Raw genomic sequence first — 22922 nt, 5'->3', positions numbered from 1 at the left:
CTTTCCCCAGCACTCTTCCATGGTGGTTACAAACACAGTTCTTCGCCATACTGCCCCCTTCTGCTACTTGAGTCAGACTGGCTCTTGGTTGGGCAGGATATGTGGGTTTCTCCACCCCTTGGATCTTTGCAACAATCCTGCAAGGCAGCTTATTCTAGGAGGGAGGGAAGCCAATTGTCAATTACCCTCTGAGCTTCACGGCACAGTCATCTGTAATCTTGAGTGTCTTCTGCAGAAATTGGGGGGAGTTGGCCTGCATGCATTTTCCCCAAAGCTAACCCCCACCTCTCTCTCCTTGTGCCTAGTATGGGATCGTTCTGGATGCGGGATCTTCCCACACTGCCATGTTCGTGTATAAATGGCCAGCAGATAAGGAGAATGACACGGGGATCGTCAGTCAACATAGCATGTGCGATGTGGACGGTAAGAGTGGCTCATGCGCACTTAGGCCTCCAGACCCATACGGGATGCTAGCAGTCTGTTAATTGGTATTGTTAATAGGATAGAAACATATGGAAGCATTGAGGCATCTTGTGGCTTACCTTTAAAGGAAGGGGATTCTAGTTGCAGTTAGAGGTAACAACTCAAATGCACAGCTCCCCAGCAAATGGTTGTGGTTTGTTGGCAAGTTAAGATAGTTCAGATCCTACATTCTGCAAGTAGACGATGCAAGACCTTAGATCTAAGCTGGTGAGCTGCTCAGGTTTACCAAAGATTCTTAGCTGACTCTATTGTCAGCCACTTGTCACCACTGTGGGGAACCAGAGACCTCCTGAGAGGGCCTTCTCAGTGGTGGCCCCCAAATTACAGAATGATCTTTATGACGAGGTGCACCTGGCGCCAACACTGTTATCTTTTTGGCACCCGGTCAAGACTTTCCTCTTCTCCCAGGCATTTTTTAACAGCATTTAAATAGCATGTTGTTTTTAACTTGCCTATCAGTTTTTATTGGTTTTAATTTGGTAGGGTTTAAATTTGTATACTTGTTTTTAATTGTTGTAAACCATCCAGAGAGCTTTGGCTATGAGGTGGTATATAAATGCAATAAATAAATAAACAAACAAACAAATAAATTTAACTCATCAGTACCTTTTCTGCGCTAAAGAACTCTACGGCCCATCCATACCTCCTTTTAATCTGCAATCTGACAAAACGCAAAGGTGAAATAGTCCAACCCTTCCCCCACACGCCCACATGATGCCTGAAGATTTGGGTTTTAAAAAATAAAATCAAGCACAAACAGGACATGTATGGATCTCGAGGCTACCAACCAAATATGGAAAACATGGATTTTGAGATTAGTAATGTATGAGCCCCTATACTCTCAAAGCAGAATGAGGTCTCACTTTTTTTTCACAATTAAAACTGGAGCCACAGTCCACTCTTGTCCTTGAAAAGCTTTAATCTGAGACAAGATGAAAATCATCTGCCCTGAGAGGAAGCCACCCCTGTGTTTCTACATGAGGGATGGGATGAGAGAACAATGACTCATGCAGAGGTACATCAACCAGCATCCTCTGAAGGTGCCTATTGCCCTCTTGTCTCTGATTCCGGAGCGACCAGACTAGAGCATGGCTCAGAAGTTATCACTCACATGTAGATTAACATATGCATGCTGATTAGCCCTGAATACAGAACCGGTGACTTCAGGGCCAGAGTTTTCACATGTACAGCCCCGACTGAACTCAGCCGTACTCACCAATGCTCCACTGCTGCAGATGTTGGCGCTCTTCCTGGGGCTGTTGGTGTGTGCAATATCAGAGACGGGTCTAGTCACCGTGGCCTTATTCATATCTCTACACATGAGTAGTAACTTCTTAGCAGAGCTCAAATTGCATCTGATGTGGAGATGTGGCGGAATGATGTGCAGCCCTGATTGGAAGGTGGCCAGCCGAGATCAGTGGTTCTCACTGAGATGCAATAGGCAGCCTCCTCTGTCAGGGTACAGCATGCTAACGGATCCCTCGTGGCACTCTGGTGTGCCTAGAGGGCACAACTCCGGAATTCCAAGTTCAAGTGATTGCTTGCCCAATGCGTTCTTTGTTCCTTTGTGGACCAACCTGGTGGCACCTGCCATGGGAGGCACATTGAGGGCGGCTGGCTCAGATCTGGTAGGCCTATTGTGGCTTTGTACAACTGGCACACCAGTGAAGAAGCCGGATTTGCCAATTCACTGTTTTCTGCCTTGGTCCCTTTTCCCACGGAGCATCAGACAAAGAACCAGCCCCACCCGCCCAGTTTGGAATCTGCAGTGCCAACTTTTAAAAAAGAGGCTGGTGTGCCCTTCCCTACGGAGCTGGCATCGGCTAGGCAAAGGGCACAATGAGCCCAGGTGCTTGTTTTCAAAACACAGAATAATCTGTCACAAAGGGGGCAGCTGCACACCATTGGGTGGGAGGCCCTCCCCGCCCTCCCCGCACCAAAGCAACAAATGGCTCCAGGATTGGGAAGGTGCTTCATCAGGGCGTGTCTCAAGCATGCATGTGTGTGTGTGTGTGTGCAACTTAATCCTGGCCATTTCATGTTGGCTCTGCTGCAGCTGTTGGGAAAGCCCGGAGGGTTGCCCAGTACTTAGAAAGGCCTGGAGGAAGGTGTAGGAGGCCCATGCACCATTGCACCTCAGCACAGAGGTGGACACCCGTGGCCTTGTTGTAGGCAGCTCCCCACCCCTTGGCATATCCTGTTCCTTAATTCCTGCAGAGGCAGCAGTCACAGTCCAGAGAGGCAATGGAAAGCCAGAGAAGGAGGCCTTATTTTGAGTCAGCTTCCCTGGTCCATCAAGCTCTATATTGTTCACACTGACTGGCAGTGGCTCTCCAGGGTTGCAGACAGGGTTTCTTTCCCTGCTCAGGGATTGAATCCCAGGCCTTTTGTATGCCAAGGAGGTGCTGCAGTGCTGAGCTATGGTCCTCTTGCCCTTTCGCCCACGGAGCATGGTCTGCCTCTCAGATAAAAGTTTGCTTTTAATACGGTGTAGATGTTTAAGTACAATGTGCTACCTCGGAATGTGTGTTTGGATGAAGGTGTGTCTTTGAAATTTTCTAAGTAAATAAACACAAATAATGGCGTGCGGAAGCCAGAGGGTCTTTTAGACAGACCCTGTAGCTGCCTTGCTTGGTGATTAGGAAAGGCGCTTCAGCTGCCATGCTCCATGGTCTGGCCTCCGAGCACCACACGTGAGCCTTCCTCGGCTGTCTTCCCGGACTGCAACAGCAGCCTTGGCATTAAGGAAAGGAGTGAGAGGTGCTGGGGGAGCCAAGAAGGAGAGAGACGAGAGTGGGGCAAAAGATGGGGGACAGCAGATGGTTCTGCAGATGTTGAGCGTGTGTGTGTGTATGTGAATGGATGGATGTGGAGGGGTGGCTTTGGCCTCATTTGCCACCAGCTGGCCACTGCTCGCTGGCTGTAGCTCACTGGAAGAGCACTGACTGTGCACGCAGAAGCATGCCCAGTCAAATCCCCAATATCTCCAGTAGGACTGAGAGAGGACTGAAACCCTGGAGAGCCATTGTGCTAGTCAGGACAGGACAGGGGGTGGGAGGAGAGCTGGAGCCAGATTCTTGTCTCCCTCACCACTTTCAGGCCAATCTTAAAAGGTGGGTGGGGTCACCTACCTATTGATTGCCTGGCATCATAAATGACATCAGGTGATTGACACATGTCAAAACTTCAAAGGCAATCGCTGTATGCACCTCCTTTGAAGAAGCACTTTTGGCGCCATCAGCTGATCGGTGCTGGGACTGCACCTTCAAAGAGGCTCCCTGCAACCAACAATCAGCTGACATCTCCAGCACCATATTCTCCTTTTGGTATCCACGCCCTATTCCCGCCCCCACCCCTGGAATGATGGCCTTTTTTCTGTTGTTGAATTTGCAGGGGGCGGGATCTCCAGCTATGCCGCAGACCCCCCTGCAGCTGGCCAGAGCTTGAAGGCGTGTCTTGACCAGGCGCTGGGTGATGTTCCAAAGGAGAGGCACGTAGCTACCCCACTGTACCTTGGAGCCACGGCTGGCATGCGCCTGCTCAAGTAAGAACAGATGCCTATGCACAAATTGGGGCATTTCCCCGTGCTCTGAACAAGGCTCCTCATTGGTTTGTTGCTTCTCATGGATGGGGATCTAGATGGGGTTCAATGCAGGATCCTGCTGGATCTAACCAAAAGAGCCACCCAGCCCAGCAGCCTCCAATCAGAGGCCTCCAGGAAGCCCACAAACAGGGTACAAAGGCAACAGCCCTTTCCTGGTGGTGTTCCCCAACAAGTGGCATTCAGAGGTAGACTGCCTCTGACCCTGGTGGCCACATATAGCCCTCAAGGCTAGACTGTTCCTCCTCCCCTTGAATTTGACTAATCTCCTTTTGAAGCAGCCCAAGGCAGTGGCCACCGCCATATCTGTGGCAGGGAGTTCCATGATTTGCTTGAACCTTCTGCCCACCAATTTAATTGGATGATCCTGAATTCTAGTATTACAAGAAAGAGATAAAACCTTCAATTTATAACCAACTTATAAACCTCAGTTGTATCTCCCACTGCCTTAGGCACTGTTTTTCTGAACCCCAAAGTCCCCGGATGCTGAAGATGATCCAATCCTTTTGTTTGAACTCCACGGGCAAGATCTATCTGCCCACTCCGCTGTTCTTCACGGCTCCAAAAAAACCAACTGCCTGAGGCAGCTGTTTCTGTCCTCCAGGACCAGTTCTAGACCCAAAGGTCAGCCACTGAGTAGCATTTCCAACATTCCCTCCGTGTGTTTAACTTTTGAATATCTTGGTTTTTAAAATTGCACTTGTAGCCCATTTCATGATTTTGATGCACAATTCATCCCTATCCTATAGGATCACACATTTGTGCACTGATCACAATTGCTCATGCACAAAGTTTGCTCTATGGATGCTGATGATTTTAGTTTTCTTGCAAATCAGAAAAACTGTTAACACTACTGGCTACCTGGGTCAGTTTACAGCTGAAGTCATTCTACTTTTGTTGTTTTGGCTGTCTAGACAGATTCTCTCATGTATTCCCATGAGCCCAGATAGTTGCCTGGCTCACCGGTCCCCGAAATCTGGCCTGATCCAGACAATGGTTCTTATTTTTTGTGCAGCCTCACAGACCCCAAGGCTTCAGACAGTGTGCTTGAAGCTGTGACCACCACCATGAAGCTGTACCCCTTTGACTTCCGGGGAGCAAGGATTCTGAGCGGAGAGGATGAGGGCGTCTTTGGCTGGGTAACGGCTAACTACCTCCTGGAGAACTTCATTAAGGTAGGGGAGTTTGCTCTCTTTCTCTGCCCTGTTTTTATGATTAAACATTGAAAGTGCAGTCTCTGCCCCCCAAGGACATTTTAATCTGCTTTTTTAGTAGATCATAAGAACATAAGAACATAAGAAGAGCCTGCTGGATCAGGCCAGTGGCCCATCTAGTCCAGCATCCTGTTCTCACAGTGGCCAACCAGGTGCCTGGGGGAAGCCCGCAAGCAGGACCCGAGTGCAAGAACACTCTCCCCTCCTGAGGCTTCCGGCAACTGGTTTTCAGAAGCATGCTGCCTCTGACTAGGGTGGCAGAGCACAGCCATCATGGCTAGTAGCCATTGATAGCCCTGTCCTCCATGAATTTGTCTAATCTTCTTTTAAAGCCGTCCAAGCTGGTGGCCATTACTGCATCTTGTGGGAGCAAATTCCATAGTTTAACTATGCGCTGAGTAAAGAAGTACTTCCTTTTGTCTGTCCTGAATCTTCCAACATTCAGCTTCTTTGAATGTCCACGAGTTCTAGTATTATGAGAGAGGGAGAAGAACTTTTCTCTATCCACTTTCTCAATGCCATGCATAATTTTATACACTTCTATCATGTCTCCTCTGACCCGCCTTTTCTCTAAACTAAAAAGCCCCAAATGCTGCAACCTTTCCTCGTAAGGGAGTTGCTCCATCCCCTTGATCATTCTGGTTGCCCTCTTCTGAACCTTTTCCAACTCTATAATATCCTTTTTGAGATGAGGCGACCAGAACTGTACACAGTATTCCAAATGCGGCCGCACCATAGATTTATACAATGGCATTATGATATCGGCTGTTTTATTTTCAAACCCAGGAGAGATCATAGTGGCTTTTTGGAACCAAAAATGACAAATTAAGGGCTCTGTAGATGCGATGGGCAAGATTTTCATCCTCCTGTAGAATTTCCCTCTTCCAACCCCCTCCTCTGCCTGCCCCACTTCTCTGGATGTCACCGGCTGGCCTGCTGTGATGCTAAACAGCGGTTGTTTGCAGGGATCAGTGTCACAGTCTCCATGGCTGCCATTGGCTTAGCTACTGTGATGTCATAGAGGGCCTGGTGGTTGAGTTGCAAACCTTAGGACTAGAATTCCAACATCTGCAAGTAACGTTTGCTAAAATAAACAAGTTTAAGTATTTCTTCCACACGGGAGTTTTTTGAATGAGGCGCAATGACATTTGGAGAAAACAATACGAACCATTTTGGTGAGAATGCAGAGACCCTTGCTGCTTGACAGTGTAGGACAATGGTATGAACTTTAATATGAAAAGCAAAAAAGAAGATTCTCATAATCATATACTTCATATTTATGAAGATGGATCAGACCAGTGGCCCATCTAGTCCAGCATCCTGTTCTCAGTTGCCCATGGGAAGCCTGCAAGCAGGACCTGTTTGCAAAGAGCACTCTCCCCTCCTGCGGTAACTGGTATTTGGAAGCCTCTGACTGTGGAGGCAGAGCGTAGCCATCATGGCTAGTAGCCAGTGACAGCCTTTTCCTCCATTAATCTGTCTAATCTTTTTCTAAAGCCATCCAAGTTGGTGGCCATCACTGCCTCTTGTGGGAGTGAGTTCCAAAGCTTAAATATGCGCTGTGTGGACTTCCTTTTGTCTGTCCTGAATCTTCCAACATTCAGCTTCATTGGATGTCCACGAGTTTTGGTGTTATGAGAGAGGGAGAAAAGCTTTTCTCTGTCCACTTCCTCCCTGTCCTGCATCATTTTATACACTTCTATCATGTCGCCTCTGAGTCGCCTTCTTACTTACATCCAGCTTGGGGTGGGGAATGGAGGTGGCCCTGCCTGTCTGTCCCCTTCCTCCTTTTCTTCAGCCTCAGTGTTGCCCCTTGTAGAACCCAGCAGGGAGGAGGAAGATGGGGGCAAAAGTAGAATTAGTTGGCTCTACCTGTCAGTGGCTCTGGCGCCACCTGCTGTTGGCCTCCTTGCCTTCCACCCTACCAGCCCCAGTGGGCACCAGCCACCTCTGCATCCAGCGCTGCACCGGTGTCAAAAGCGGTGGATCAGCCCTGTCCCCCATCCTCCCTGTCAACATTTTTCACCCTGTGTGGCCCTCCATAATTCACAACCCTGATTTCAATAAGACAAAGCGTTTTCCTTTTCCTTCTTTGCAGTGATTTTTGTCTCTTTTGTGGTTTCCCAGAAAGGACTGCCTTTGGTTACTCCTAGCTGATGAGCTCCTTGTCGGGTGGGGCAAAGCTTTTGAGAAATGGGGCCGATCCTTTGCTTCTCATTGTTCTGTTCTGGTGCCAGCTTTTCTCTGAATGGCAGCTTGCCCGAAGGAGTGGAGAGGGAGCTTGGATACAAGGCTGCAGGCTTCCTTGGAACAATGACCCTGCCTTGCGGGCTTTGATCCAGATGATTGCAAACATGAAAGGAGTTGGCATCGTGCTCCAGGATGGCTGTCGGCCCGGTGTGGGAATGTGGGTTGGGAAGTGAAGGCTCTGCAAGAGGGCACGAAGCAGAGGCATTGTTGCAAGGCCTTTGACTTCACGCGGCAGCGGTTCAAGGCAGGGTGGCCAACATGGTGCCCACTGGGTGTTCTTGGACTCCACCTTACATCAGCCCCAGCGAGCAGGGTCAGTCCTCAGGGATGAGGGGAGGTGGAGTCCATCAGCACTTGCAAGGCCACAGATCCCCATCTATGCCTTAAGAGAAACTAACCATTTACAGAAAACACTGCATTAGCAGCAAGGATGAGCTAGAATTCCGCCCAATTTGGAACTGGTACAGAATTTGCCATTAATTCTCTTATTTTTTGCCATCATTGCTGATTGGATTTTTATGTAGTGATTTTCCATGGCTATTTTCAGAAATTGATTTTTTTTAAAAAAAAATCACATCTAAAATATTGATATTAATATCAACATGTGTATCGATATTTCATTCAGTTTCCTTTCAAAATATCAATATTAATATCATTATTTTTTCGGGGGTGAACCCAGATGGTTAAAAGCAGCAGCTAGCAGACAAAGAATGACTTTGAATCAGTACCAGCCTGTTGAGGTCGGCGGAATGCTATCGATCTGGTACTGGCCAATGGATCCCATCCCTAGTTAGCAGAAAGGTTGATTGGTCTCTGTTTATCAGGCACGGGGGCTCCTTTGGCAACTGAAGTCCAGAGCCACCAGGCCAGTTCTGTACCTCAACCAGGGCTCTCTTAAGATGACTCCTGGTGACCTTTGCTTTCCTCTTCATGCAAGTATGGCTGGATTGGGCAGTGGATCCGCCCCAAGAAGAGGACCTTGGGGGCCATGGACCTGGGGGGAGCCTCCACACAAATCACCTTCGAGACCCCGGAGGCGATTGAGAGCCGCCCTGCCAACGAGGTGACACTGCGGCTCTATGGGCAGACATACAAAGTGTACACTCACAGCTTCCTCTGCTATGGCAGGGACCAGATCCTCAAGAGGCTTCTGTCCAAGGTGCTGAAGGTAAGGGGGCAATGGCCAGAGGCCAGGAGAGGGCGGCCAGGCACCAGGCAGTTCATTACTGGGACTCCAGGAGTGCTGGTTGCCCATCCAAGTGAGGGAGAAGCAGGGAGACCAGAGGCGTATGTACAACCAGACAGATCCAAGGGAGCAGGAGGGTGGGCGGAGCAGGCTGTGAATCTGGGGATTCGTTGAGTCTAGTCAGTGGAGACCGGTGGCAATCTCAGCGGGGCAGTGGAATCCACTCCGGGTTTTAGCCTGAACTTTCAAGGAGCTGTCCAAGGTGCTGTCCAGTCTAGAGAACCACCCACTGAAAGTGCCTCAGTCTTGTCTGGATGGAGCTTCACTTTATTGGTTCTCATCTGATCCATTACTGGGCAAGACACACCGACTGAGCACATCCATTGTCACACCTGCAGATATAACAGAGAAGGATGCAAAGCTGAAAATGGAGCAGAACAGTTTTGCAGGCTCCCCCATCCATCAGGGCCTACTGGGGACACCTACCTGGGGCTCCCCTGAGAAAAATCTTTTTTTCCCCCTAGTGGCTGACTTGCCAATCTGTGCTGGAGAGGACCATTATATAACTTCCTACAATGTCCCCAGCTGAGCATTGCTGGAGGACCGAGGTAACTAACCTGGCACCCTCCAGATGCTTTGGACTCCAACTCCCATTAGCCTTAGCCAGCAAGGCCAATGGCCGAGGATGGTGGGAATTGTAGTCCACAACATCTGGAGGTCATCAGGTTGGTTACCCTGCTCTAGGATCTTGTAGCACATTGGCTTTGAGCCATCAGACACTGACTCTGAGTGCCATCGCCGCTGCCGCTGCCAGGGCACTGAAAGGCAGGGCCGACTTATCCATTAGGCACAGTGCCTAGGGCCCACAACACTTTTAGGGGCCCACAAAAATGTTTTAATTTCTTTTAAAATCAGAAGGAAAAAAATGAACGTTTAGGATCGAAGAAAATGTTTTAATTTTTTTCTCACATCAGAAAAAAATGAAACTTTTAGGGCCCACAAAAATCTATTTTTTGCCTAAAACAGAAAAAAAATGTTGATGTATTTAAAGGTATAGCAAAAATAATTTTTAATATTGATATCGCCCATGAAGGCAAAACTGCCTAGGGCCCATGAAAGTCATAATGTGGCACTGCTGAAGGGGCGCTGCTTGTGTGCCAAATGCTGCCCTTGGCTCCTGCTGGGAGGAAGGGAGGGATATAAATCAAATAATAAATAAATAAAATAAATAAATGCCTCATAGCTGTCCCTGCATTCAGGAAGATAACCTTGTTGCCTCTAAAGGTTTCTAGCTTAGAAGAGAGGACTTCCGAGTCACGGTTCAGAATCCCAAAGGACGCAGATGGAGAGGATCTCCAAGGGGTTGGTTTTTGCTTGGCTAACTCAGTGTGATTATTTCCACCTGCAACAGGCTGAAAGGCACATCCTGCAGGTGAACAACCCCTGCTGGCCCAGAGGTTACCGGAGAAACTTCACGATGGAGAGTGTCTACGACTCCCCTTGCACTGTTGCTGAGAAGCCAGCCAGCTACTTCCCCTCCGCTATTGTGATCATGAGTGGCTCTGGAGACGCGGCCCGCTGCCGCCAGCATGTGGAGAGTCTCTTCCAGTTCACCCCCTGCCCTTACTCCCGCTGTTCCTTTGACAAGATCTTCCAGCCGAGCGTCACGGGAAACTTTATCGTGAGTAACTCAACATGCCTAAAGTTGGCGGCTGGATGTCCGGGGCAGCAGAGGCTCTCTTTGGGCTTCGTCTCAGGTGTAGGACCTGTTTTCAGAAGACAAGAAGTATTAATGGAGGAGGGTGCATCTGGGCATGTGCAGAGTGCATTGCATTTGACACGGAATAATCACAGGCTTGTCTGGGATTTACGGGGAAGGGCCATAGCTCAGTGGCAGAGCACGCAGAAGGTTCCAGGTTCGGTCCCCAAGGACATCTCCAAGTAGACCTTATCTGAAACCTTGGAAAGCTACTGCCATCCAGTGTAGACAATATGGAGCTAGATGGACCAATGGTCTGACTCAGTGTAAGGCAGCTTCCTCTGTTCCTTAGAGGGGGGCATCTCCGCATCATGGTTCAGCTTGCCTACCTCCCAAATTGTACTATCACCTCTAGGATTATACAAATATTTCCTAGTTTCTAACCTCCAAATCCTGTGAGCCCAAACACTGTAGGAACTGTATTAAACCCTTGCTATATGTTTTATTTGTGTGATTGGTCTGTGACCATCATAAGCAATTCATCCATTTGGATTGAAAGTATGGACTCCGTATTGCTCTGTTTTCTGTTTGCAGGGATTTTGGAAACTACTGCCCCCTGGTGGGGAATGTTCAGATAGTCCCTTTCCCCACACGATTTGGAAAGTGTTTGATTGCACCATTAAGCTGGGCGCGTTGGGACATGACACCCATGCAGAGCTTGGAAACGTTACTTTTTTGAACTACAACTCCCATCAGCCCCAGCCAGCATGGCCACTATTGGGCTGATGGGAGTTGTAGTTCAAAAAAGTAACTTTTCCAAGCTCTGCTTCCAGGAAATCCCAGAGGTCAGACTGAAAAGAAATGTGCCAGATGAAAGGTCCACCTTTACGGAAGGACTGTAGCTTAGTGGCAGAGGCCCTGCTTTGCGCACAGTAAGTCCCAGGTTCAATTCCTGGCACCTCCAGGGAGGGCTGCGAACGCCTCCTGCCTGAAACCTCAGAGACCCTCTGACAGGCTAGAGCAGGCTTTCCCAACCAGTGTGCCTCCAGATGTTGTTGGACCACAACTCCCATCAGCCTCAGCCAGCATTGCCAATGGTCAGGAAGATGGGAGTAGTGGTCCAACAACATCTGGAGGCACACTCTTGGGAAAGGCTGGGCTAGAAGGACCAATGATACGTGGCATGTACTTCCTTTGGACCTTGCCATCTGCTTCAGTGATTCTTCAGCTATGGCTCTTGGACTGTTAGGAGTCCCTCATAGACGTTAAATTTTGAAATTATTTTACGTGGGAGGCAAGGAGAACAGACAGATAAACAGACTGGGGGGGGTACTTAAACACATTTATTAAACGCACAGTATCCCCAAACAATAAGCAAGGGTTGTATATATCAGTAAGACATCCAATGAGGCTTTCCTACAACAGTGGTAAAAGTTTGCAAAATTAGTCCCTGCCTTCCAGAAATGTTCTTTGAACTCTCTTCTGCATAAAAGGCATGCAATAATCTGTATTTTAGCATTTCCCAAATTTTACCAAGCCAATTATTGTCTGTCAGGCCTGTCTTTTTTGGATTTGGGCTAGCAATATTTTGCTAGTCATGTTTTGGCAGAGGCCAGCAGATTAGAATAACAATTTCCATTTGATTTGGGGATTTTAGCTCCATGAAGTGACCAATTAATCCAATAAATGGGTTGAGACAAATAGTAGCATGTATAATTTAGGCCACGTTCATACCACACATTTATTCCACTTTAAACAGTCATGACTTCCCCCAAAGAATCCTAGGAAGTGTAGTTCATGAAGGTTGCTGAGAGTTGTTAGGAAACCCCTGTTCTCCTCACAGAGCTACAATTCCCAGAGTGGTTTAATAGTCAGTCCCTCTTCGCAAGAAACTCTGGGAACTGCAGGTCTACACAAACTACACTTCCCAGGATTCTTTGGGGGACGCCATGTTTAAAATGTAATAATAGTGGAATAAATGTATGGTGTGAATGTGGCCTTAGTAAAACGACGACAACAAAAAACTCACAATATTTTGCTAATATGCCCTAATCTTGGGGCACAACCACCAGTGGCAGCTGGTGGCCCCATGTCAGGGGGCAGTGCTGCAGCATCTTAGACAGCTCCTTGGAAATTCAGACTAAACCCGGAGCGGATTCCACTGGCCCACTGACATGGAGTCACCTTGGACAGCTGCTTGAAAATTCAGACTAAAACCCGGAGCGGATTCCACTGGCCCACTGACATGGAGTCACCTTGGACAGCTGCTTGAAAATTCAGACTAAAACCCGGAGCGGATTCCACTGGCCCACTGACATGGAGTCACCAGCCACCACCGACAACCACCAGATGTTAAATAAAATAAAATACTTTAGTTAGTAGAAGGTTTGATCAATGGTTTGCATTGCCATCTTCACCTTCCTCCTCTTCCTTCTCAACAGGCCTTTTCTGCCTTTTTCTACACGGTGGACTTCATCCAGTCTCAGATGAAGAGACATGTGGACACGCCGAGAGACCTTGAGGACGCTGCAATTGATATATGCAGCGCAACATGGCCTGAGGTGGGTTTGCCCATATGATGGCCTTTGCTGATGCAAAGTGCGACAGAAATTGGACGTGAAGACGCAGGTGATTTAAAAAATTTTTTTCAAAAGATTTCAATCTCAACTGTAGGGCTGTGTGGTATAGTGGATAGACTGTTGGACTAAGATACTGAAGCCGTGAAGCTTACTGGGCCAGTTGCTCTCTCAGCCTGAACCACCTCACAGGGTTGTTGTGGTGATAAAATGGTGTGTTTGTGTGTCTGTTGTGAGTATGGGAGGACCATGTATGCTGCCCAGTGTTTTTGTTTTTTTAAAGGAAAGGTAGGATATAAATGTAATAGATAGCATACTGTTGTGTGCCACCCCAATCTCCAAGTGGTGTGAGACTTCCCAGGGTTCCAGTGCTTTGGTTTCCTTGGAAAGAAGGGCAGCGGAGATTGTGGTGTCTTATAGGATATATGGTTTTTATTTACACATACATGCAGCCTGAGTGTAATATGGAGGGGTTCACAGCATTAGCAGTCCATCAGATCTTGCTCCCCAAAGCCCATAGCTTTGGGGGTTCAGACACAGAGAACAGGCCTCTCTCCGTGCCTTTCCAGCTTCACCCCAAGACGAGACTGAGGCTGTGAGCACACTAGCTGCCTACAGCAAAGCGTTTCCACTGGCCACACCTGGAGAGGCTATGGGTTGATCTGCCGATCAGTTGTGAAATCTGTTTGAAGTGATTTTTTTTTAAAAAAAAACGCACTCGAGCTGATCCCATTGGGTTTTGCAGTACAAAGGGGCAGGGTTTGACTGGAGCAGAAAAGAGAGGTGGAGACATGCTGGAATTGGCAGAACAGTGATTGTGCCTCTACCCAAAAAGACACCAGCCTCTCCTTGGCTCCAGGATAGGAGGGAGGAGAACTCTCTCTGAAAAGAATTCCAATAGCAACAGGATCTCTCTTGGCACATCCCTTTGGAAATGCAGACTGACCCCTCAATAAACCCATTAACTCACAGGCTGACTTGCCTAAAACTATTAGCTTATGTAAAGGAAACTGGTTTGCCTAGTTTAGCAAGTCTCTCCATTGCAGACTGTATCTCTTACAGGCCCACAACAATAAGCTAGAAGGGGTCTCGCAGACATCATCCAAACCCACCCTCGCAGTCCTATAACAATGCTGAATTTCCCTATGAATTGGGAAGCTGGCAAAGTGGGACGGTTCGTCACTAATATATATATATATACTCAAAAGGGATATTCTAAGATATCATCTTCCTCTTATTCCATCCAACTTAATAACACAGTGTTCTATTTATAAAGAAATATTTTCATGTACTACAAGAGCAAAAGCTAACCACAATAAAAAGAGAAACAGGAGATTCAAAAGAGTTACTCCAAAAACTTCCGCATGTATAACAAGATCACCTGACATAACTTCCAGAAATGACTCCACAACAATAATAGATCTCACTGCAGGCAAAATGTCACCTAATGACATTAGGCTTCTATCCAAAGGCCTCAACTTCTGCCCAACACCTAGAGAGCACAGTATAGCACAGATGAAATGTGACATCAAAGCATTTGAAAGGAGATGTAGATTGGCTGAATTTTTTTATGATGACTCTAAGAACAACATAGACCTCTACAATAGAGATCCTCTGCTACAGTTTCTGACCCCTAAAACTTGGACACCGAACATTAACAGGAATCCAGTCCTAGAAACCTTTCCCTTACCAATGAAGAGAGTCATCAACAACCACACACCAACTCCTACTCACGACAACCTTTCAAAAGAAGAAAGAATAGCCCTAAGGAACCTTCAGATGAGAAGGGATGTTGTCATCAAGCCTGCAGATAAGGGTGGTGCTGTTGTGGTACTTAACACTACAGACTATATAGCAGAAGGTCAAAGACAACTAAAGGATGAAACAACATATAGATTTCTTGACAAAGACATCACCACAGATCTCAATACTCATATCATTACATCTATACGAAACCTTACAAGTAGGAAACTTCTTAAAGAGGAAACTGCTGATCTCCTTGTTAATCCAAATCCCACCCCTGGAAGGTTTTCCATGCTGCCTAAAATCCACAAAGCCAACAATCCTGGTTGCCCAATTGTCTCAGGTAACAACACAGCTACTGAAAGGATTTCTCTGTACATTGACTTAAATTTACAAAACATGGTGCAAAACCTCCCATCATATATGAAAGACACCAAGGACTTCTTGCTTAAAACTGAGTCTTTAAACAAGAAGTATCAATTCCACAACAATACTATACTAGCTACTTTAGATGTCACATCTCTTTACACTAATATACCACGTAATGATGGGATTCAGGCTTTAAATGAGTTCCTTAACACCAGACATATGAACAGTCCTCCAACAGAGGTTCTCACAACTTTAGCTACGCTAGTCCTGACTTGTACCAACTTTACATTCAATGGAGAACACTACCTGCAACAACAAGGCACAGCTATGGGGACTTGCATGGCTCTATCATATGCAAATCTCTTCATGGTCTGGACAAATGGTAAAGAGAGTTTGGAACAATTTAAAAATTACATCAAATCTATCCATCCATCTATTAAGTTTACATTTAATAGTACAAATGACAATCCGCACATCCCTTTTCTGGATGTCCTTCTCATCATTGAAAACAACAAAATAGCCACTGATCTCTACAGCAAACCCACTGATGCCCACACCTATTTAAACTGGAAATCCTGCCATCCTAGGCATATAAATAACATTGTGTATAGCTTAGCTCTGAGAATCAAACTTATTTGAAACACTGAAGATAAATACCAGAGAAGGATCAGTGAACTTAAAGAACACCTTCTTCTAAGAGGATATTCTCCACATATTATCAATTGCAACATCCACCGAGCCTCCATTCTGTCCAGAGGAAACCTCCATCATACTGAGGTGTCAAAGAGCAGAGAGCAACGGATTCCATTTGTGGTAGATTTCCATCCAGCATCTCCTAACTATCACCGAGCAATCAGGGAGAGCTACCCATTGCTGGCAAACTCTGAACATCTTGCTTAGAGCCATCAACAAGCCTCCTGTTGTAGCATTTCGCCAACCTCCTAATTTGTGCAGACTGTTGGTGAGAGCTGTGCTTAAGCCACCTATCACCAATCCAGGGTCTCACCCTTGTCAATCCAAATGCTGTATCACCTGTGTGTGCCTCAGGGAGACAGCCACTTTTACAAGCACTAGGACAGGCAGGAGATATTACATCAAACAGAACGTCACCTGCAGGTCCTGCAATATAGTTTACATCATCGAGTGCAAAAGACCAGGATGTCATATCCAATATGTAGGCAAGACCACAACTGACCTACGCACGCACTTCAGGAACCACAAGTTGTCAATTTTGACAAAAAAAGTGGAGCAACCAGTTGCAAAGCATTTTAACATCGAGGATCACAGCCTGTTGGACTTTTCCATTACAGCCATAGAGATGCCAACAGATCCAGCAGCATTGACTAAAAGGGAGAACTTTTGGATTTACTCTCTGGACACATTGGCACCACATGGCCTGAACCTGGAGGACAGTACCACCACTACTTAGCTTCTGCCAATGAAGCCCCTCTGAGTATTCATCCTCAAAGCTCTATAACTGCCACTTTGTAACAGCATTTGTATGTTAGTAGCTGATGAAGGCGGAAGCTGAAACGTTTTGTTAATACAATAAAAACCTCTGTTTGGTTAATCACAATTACTTTCATATATATTTTAGGTGATTAACGGAATCCTTATAGGGATCCAGAGCAAGCTTGAGTGAAGTTCTATATATAAATTTTCTCAATTTCTTGTTTGCTTAACTGGTCTGGAACCTGCAAGGTTAATACAATAGGTGAGACCTACATCTGTGCTCATAGAGAATATAAACATCTCTTACAAGAAAAAAAAGTTAACAATATCTGCCAGCAGTGGATGGATCTCGGGCTGGCCTCCTTAGAAAAAAATGCAGATAGATTCTGGGCTCTAGTGACAAAGGGGACCAGGGGGGATCACTCCTCCCTTGACAACCAAGTTACTTCTTCTCAATGGTCCTTCTATTTTCTTGCCCTTTTCACCTACTCCTCTCCCTCACCCCATGTTGATTCCTACTTTAACCTTAATTCTTTGACCTTTTCTTCTTGTCCGGACTGGGACCCAGTCACTCCTCACAAAATATCTATCTTGATCTCTTCCGTACCTGTAAAGAAAGCCCCAGGAGAGGACATGCTTCCCACAGAGTTGTTTAACGCTAACCCTGTATTGGCCAAACTGTTTACTTTTAGAAATCAATACGGCAAAGTCCCTCCTGGGTGGGGAATCAGCATTGTGGTCCCGATTCATAAAAAGGGTACTAAGGGTACTCAAAAACTTTAGACCGATCAGCCTACTCGATATAGTTACCAAACTTTATGCCAAGTACTTGTTAGGCAAACTAGATGCTTGGGCTGCTGTGAATTCGGTGATTGCTGAAGAACAGGCGGGGTTTACAAAAGGAAAATCAACTGTTGACCAATGTTTTACATTGTCCCATCTTATTCAAAAATACACTGGAAAAAGGGAACTATTTGTTACATTCATTGACTTCACTTCAGCATTTGATCTCATCGACAGAGACCGTTTATGGTTTAAGTTATCTCAGACCAATATAGATAGAAGACTTCTCTGTTTGCTACGTATGTTGCATACAAATACTTACCTTAGGGTCAGGGTGGGTGCTAATGGTCTGCTATCGGAACTAATTCCAATGTCCAGAGGGGTGAGGCAGGGCTGTCTTTTGGCCCCGTTTCTTTTTAACTTCTATGTGAGTAATATTGTGCAAGGTCTCTGTGGCCTAGAGTTTTTTCCTCCCTCTATTCTGGATACTAACCTCTCTGTTTTATTATATGCCGACGATCTGGCCTTGGTTTCTGTGACCTTAGTTGGGATGAGGAGGTTACTCAGAAGCTTGGGCGGGTTTTGCCTAAATGAACATCTACTAATAAATTACACCAAAACTAATGTGGTGGCGTTTGGAACGAAAAGTCCATAGGTGGACACTTAATAATCAGCCTATTGGTCAACTTCATAGTGTTAGATATTTAGGTCTAACCTTTGCTTCCAACCAGACATGGAAGCATCATTTTGAGGCAGTGAAGTGGAAAGCACTACGTTCTGCCCATTCACTACTTGGTTTTTTAGATTTAAAGGGGGATGTTTGATCTCCCCTGTGGTTGAGGCTTTCCGTGGTAAAGTGATCCCCCAGCTCCTCTATGGGGCACAGATCTGGGGACATGCTAACTTCTCTGCCCTGGAGATTGTGCAGAATACCTTCTTGAGGGACATCCTTGCCCTCCCGAGGGGTACCCCCGCCCTCCTTTTAGGGATGGAAACGGGTCTCCATTCGATAGAGTCGCTTGTGCATGCGGCGCTTGCAAGGTACTGGTTGAAGCTCGTATGTATGAGCGACTCTCGGCTACCTAAGAAGTGTTTCATGGAACAGCTACAGAGGCCCTTTTATAACACCTGGGTTACGCATTCCAAAGCGATTTTATCCACATATGGGATCAACACCGAACTTCTTCCCTCCCACGTTTCCCCCCGCGTGAAGCTCCTTTATAAGGACAGAATTTTGCTTTACTCTAAAAGAAGGGACGTTTATGGTTCCACGCTTTCAGCCTTTTCGCTATGGTATCCACTTGTCAAAACAACTTTTGGTCTTGAACAGTACTTTCGCTTCCTGACCCCCCCCTTCCCTAAGAAAGGCCTTTACGGCCCTACGATTTCAATCTATGCCCTCGGCCTTTCTGGAGGGGAGGTATGTAAATCTTCCTGTCTGCCAAAGGGTTTGCATCTGTAACTCTGGGAAGTGGAGGACATTGTGCATTATTTATTAAGATGCTCTCTGTATAATGAGCTTCGGCTGAAATTTCTAGCTCCTATTCTCCGCCCCTTGCTAAGCAGGCCCCTCTGGAGCAAATATGTGTTCTCCTAGCGGGCTCTGACCCTTTTGTAACTCTTCAGGTGGCGAAGTTTGCTTTGGCTGCTGGGAAAATGAGAGTCCGACACCTAACAACATGGGGTGCTCGCATGGGGTCTCCCTCTGTTTAGTTTTAGCCTTTAACCCATGCCAGTCTCGGGTTTGTAGTGTCATCACTGTGATATGCATTCCCTTCCGGTGGATGTTTTAGTTTCGTTCTTGGGTTTTACGATGGGGATTGCTATTTTACTTCTTCCCACTGGACTTATTTTATTTTATTTTGGATGAGTAGCGCAGTGGGTTTTATTTGGAATTTTATTAGATTGTACTTTTTTGTACTACATTGTAATGGCCTATGGCCGTAAACAATAAAGATTATTTCACAATAGGTGAGATAATCTGGGCTGGAACAGAGCTCTTCGCCCAGTGGTGGGGAACACCTTTCAGCCTGGGGGCTGCATTCTCTTGTGAGCAGCTTTCAAGGGAGCCCAGGCTCATGGTGGGTGAGGCCTGAGGCAGAAATTGGCAGAGCAACGGATGTGACTTCTTCAGACTGTGGGCCACATTCCAGCCAAGCAAACATCTGAGGTTTCTTTCCATACATGCCCACCCACGCACCTCCCAAATCTCTCCATCATCCATCCAGGGAAGCAGGAGGCATTGTCACAATTCACGGATACGTGACTTCCCAGGAGGATTGCTCCGCCTGTGACTGCCTCTGAGACGAGCTCCCGTCTCAGAGGAAGCTTTTTCAGTTTTAAAACCAGTCAGAAGAATTTTTTGACTGGTAAAAACTTTCTCCCAGGCAAGGGAGAAATGAAGAGATCACCCACAGAAGCTTCATTGTGTTTGTTGGGGACTGGAATTCATCAGGATCGCCTATGAACGAAGGTGTAGCCAGCAGCGTCGGACGGAGTCAGGGAATTCAAGCAAGCTCAAACTGACTAAGCGAGACGTGTTTTTTTTCTTTAAAGAAAAACGGATTTTAACAGGCAAGCATCCTTCTGTCTACTACCATCACTCTTATCATTGTTACAGTAAAAGAGATTTGTTATAGAATCAGCAACAAAGAATCCCTGGGTGAGTTATACCTTTCTCTTTTATACACGGAATTAAGGAAGAAGAAAATCGAAATAGCTTATCTTTGTTTTTATTGCAAAAAGCTGGCATGGAATTGAGCATTATAAAGATATAAACGGATGAGGGGCATCTAATCTGAGGAGGGAAATCTGATTAATATGAACATTTGAGTACTATTTGTCTGGGACTATTTTTTCTGGTCTACTTTATTTTGACGAATCTGCTTATTCTTTATGCCACTAATTATTTTGATGCTGGGAACTAAGTTTGTTTTGCACTCTTGGTAACATAAGAGATAAGGCAGTCTGTCTAGAAGATGATGTCAAGAGGCTTGAAATATTAACTCCTTTGTTGCTGGAAAAAGAAATAAATTGCTCTTTGCTTGGGAATAGTGGCTATATTGGAAATTGAAGGGGTTTTTTTTTTTCGGTCTTAAGAATGACAATCAAGAAAGTGGCCGAGACCCTGGATGTACAGGAAGGGGTTCTCTCTCTAAACATGTTTCAGAAAATAATGGATGAGATTAAGATAACGAAACAAGAATTGAGACAGGGCAGACAAGAGATGAAAATTGAATTTGGCAAAATGAAACAGGAGCTGAAAGAAATAAAGGATTCTATGAGAAAAGAAGATATAACTGGACAAGCAATAGAAAATGAAATAAAAATTAAAGGGAAGGTGCAAGTCCTGGAGATTGGAATAGATATATCAAATGTGGAATTGGAAAAAGATTTGGATTTTATAGCTGTGATGGATCCTAGTGACAAAGATTATTGCTTGGAATTCAGCGCTGTCTCTGAAGGAATTGGTGAAGATATCAGAGATAAATTTATCAATGTTTCAAAAAAGTTTCTGGACTGGAATGATCTGATGGAACTTGAGATAGAGAAAGTTTATAGAATTAATTCCAGATATGTGACAATGGAAAAACTCTCAAGAGATGTGCTAGTGCACCCCGTAAAAAAGAAGAACAGAGATATGACTTTACAACAATATTTCAGTAACACAGTCAGAATTGATGGCAAGAAAATATTTGTGATGAAGGAAATTCCTATCAGACTCTTACTATATGACTATGACAGCAAAATTATGTGTGCAAGGATGGACGATGGAAGATGGAATTAACACTGATAATGGAAGAATAGCTGTTGAAACTACTGGATTTACTAGACTTGAATAAGATGGATTGACACGTTTATTTGGAGAAAAATCGATAGATATATTTCTCAAGGACTAGAAACCTCTCTTTGACTTTTTGTGGAAAGAATAAAATTATATGATGTTAATGAGATTTAATGATTAACCAAGATAACCACTGGAGGAAAGTGATTTTGTAATATATTAAAGGACAGGTTTGTTATATACTATAGCTGATTTATGACAAATCGGAAGTCAATATTTTTATTGTATTAGTTATTAATTTGTTCTTTTTGTTTTTGTTTTGTTTTGTTTTTGAAATTTTGAATAAAAATTTATATTAAAAAAAAACAATTCACGGATACGTTCAAGCCAGATGAAAGCACTTATGCGGAAGGGGGTTGGCTGGTGAGAGGTCTAGAAAGAGGCCTGAGGGCCGAATCAAGAGGCTTGGACGGCCACATTTGGCCCCTGGCCTCAGGCTCCCCACCAATTGCACCTAAAGCATCCCCTCCACACAAACACTAAGGAAGATCTGCTCCCATGCAAGAAAACTCTCTCCCCCGCCCACCCACATTCCCCAAGCCCTTTTCATGATGCTGTTCACCCCCTTTTGTATTCATTTCAATATCTCTCGAAATAATTCAGGTAGAAGAATGACACATGCACCACCTAAAAGACCACACCGTGTGCGCAGGATTAGATGTGCAAAACTTTGCATTTAAAGAGAATTCAAGCGCCTTCTCTTCCCTTCTCTCTGTCACCCTTCTGCAAATCCAGCTCCTTGAGAAAGCGCCAAGCCTGGAGAAGAGGCTTCCTGATTACTGTTCCGCCGCCACCTTCGTCTACCTCATCCTCATGCAGGGCTACAAATTTGACAACGACACTTTCCCCAACATTGCTTTCCAGAAGAAGGTAATACCTTTGGTTTGGAGCCAGCCACGGGCCAGGAACTGCACAGGGTGTGGAAACCACGTGGTGGTTGTCTCCCCACAGCTGCTTGTGGGCGAGGCAGGGTTGGAGGAGAGAGAGAAGTGGGGTGCTGGCAAATGTCTTTGGGAATGGAATTGCAGGAGGCTCCAATGGGATCAGGGGGGCAGGTTTGGGGGTGCCCATGAGAGCTGCAAATGAGACGATGCTGACGGCCATGAATGAGATTGGAAGGAAATGGGGGATGAGAGGAGCAGCTGATGACGAGGGAAGGGGGAGTGAGGGGGGCAGCCACAATGATCCACAAAGTGAGGACTAGCAGCTTAGCAGGACTGTATGCACTAAAATGACAAACAGAAATTCTGTAAGGTGAGAGACTGAATTCTTTAGTCTATATATATGGATATTATTGGGGTCAATTTATTGCTCACTGACCAATCAGGCCATACGCATATAGAGTAAAACAACAGCAAAATAGGTACATAGAGAATACATTACAGTAGTTAAATCTTATTGTAAAGTATTCCATTATAAATTTTCAATAATCTATGTTAACATATGTTATCACAGAAACAACAGACGACTTCCACTTCCCCAGAGCCAGTTTGACAAATTTGGGAGTGTATGTATATATACGCACACACGCATGCACTAGGGGCTGAGCCCCTGCTCACTTCTCTCACCAACCCCACCTACCCCCACCCCCTTGCCGCTCCCTCCCTTTGCAGGTCTCCAAAGCCAGCCATCCCCACTCATTCTGCCTGCCGGCATCTCCATGTCCCCCCTCTGCTGACATAGCAGCTCTCGGAAGCTGTCATACTGTACTTCACAGTTCCA

General features: G+C 45.8%; 1 protein-coding gene across 3 annotated transcripts in view; it reads left to right on the top strand.

Annotated features, from left to right (window-relative positions):
* ENTPD2 (ectonucleoside triphosphate diphosphohydrolase 2) overlaps nt 1-22922 on the top strand; it is a 58539-nt gene that overhangs the window by 29447 nt on the left and 6170 nt on the right. For all 3 annotated transcript variants that reach the window (XM_061604135.1, XM_061604137.1, XM_061604136.1), the window contains exons 2-8: nt 306-423; nt 3877-4027; nt 5100-5259; nt 8486-8716; nt 10146-10415; nt 12875-12994; nt 21936-22070. In XM_061604135.1, coding sequence (XP_061460119.1) covers nt 306-423; nt 3877-4027; nt 5100-5259; nt 8486-8716; nt 10146-10415; nt 12875-12994; nt 21936-22070 — 1185 coding nt within the window. The remainder of the gene's footprint in view (nt 1-305; nt 424-3876; nt 4028-5099; nt 5260-8485; nt 8717-10145; nt 10416-12874; nt 12995-21935; nt 22071-22922) is intronic.

This window comes from Rhineura floridana, chromosome 20, assembly GCF_030035675.1.
Source record: "Rhineura floridana isolate rRhiFlo1 chromosome 20, rRhiFlo1.hap2, whole genome shotgun sequence".
Classification (NCBI taxonomy): domain Eukaryota; kingdom Metazoa; phylum Chordata; class Lepidosauria; order Squamata; family Rhineuridae; genus Rhineura; species Rhineura floridana.
Note: the sequence above shows the minus strand (reverse complement) of the source record. Positions and strands in the feature narration are given on the sequence as shown.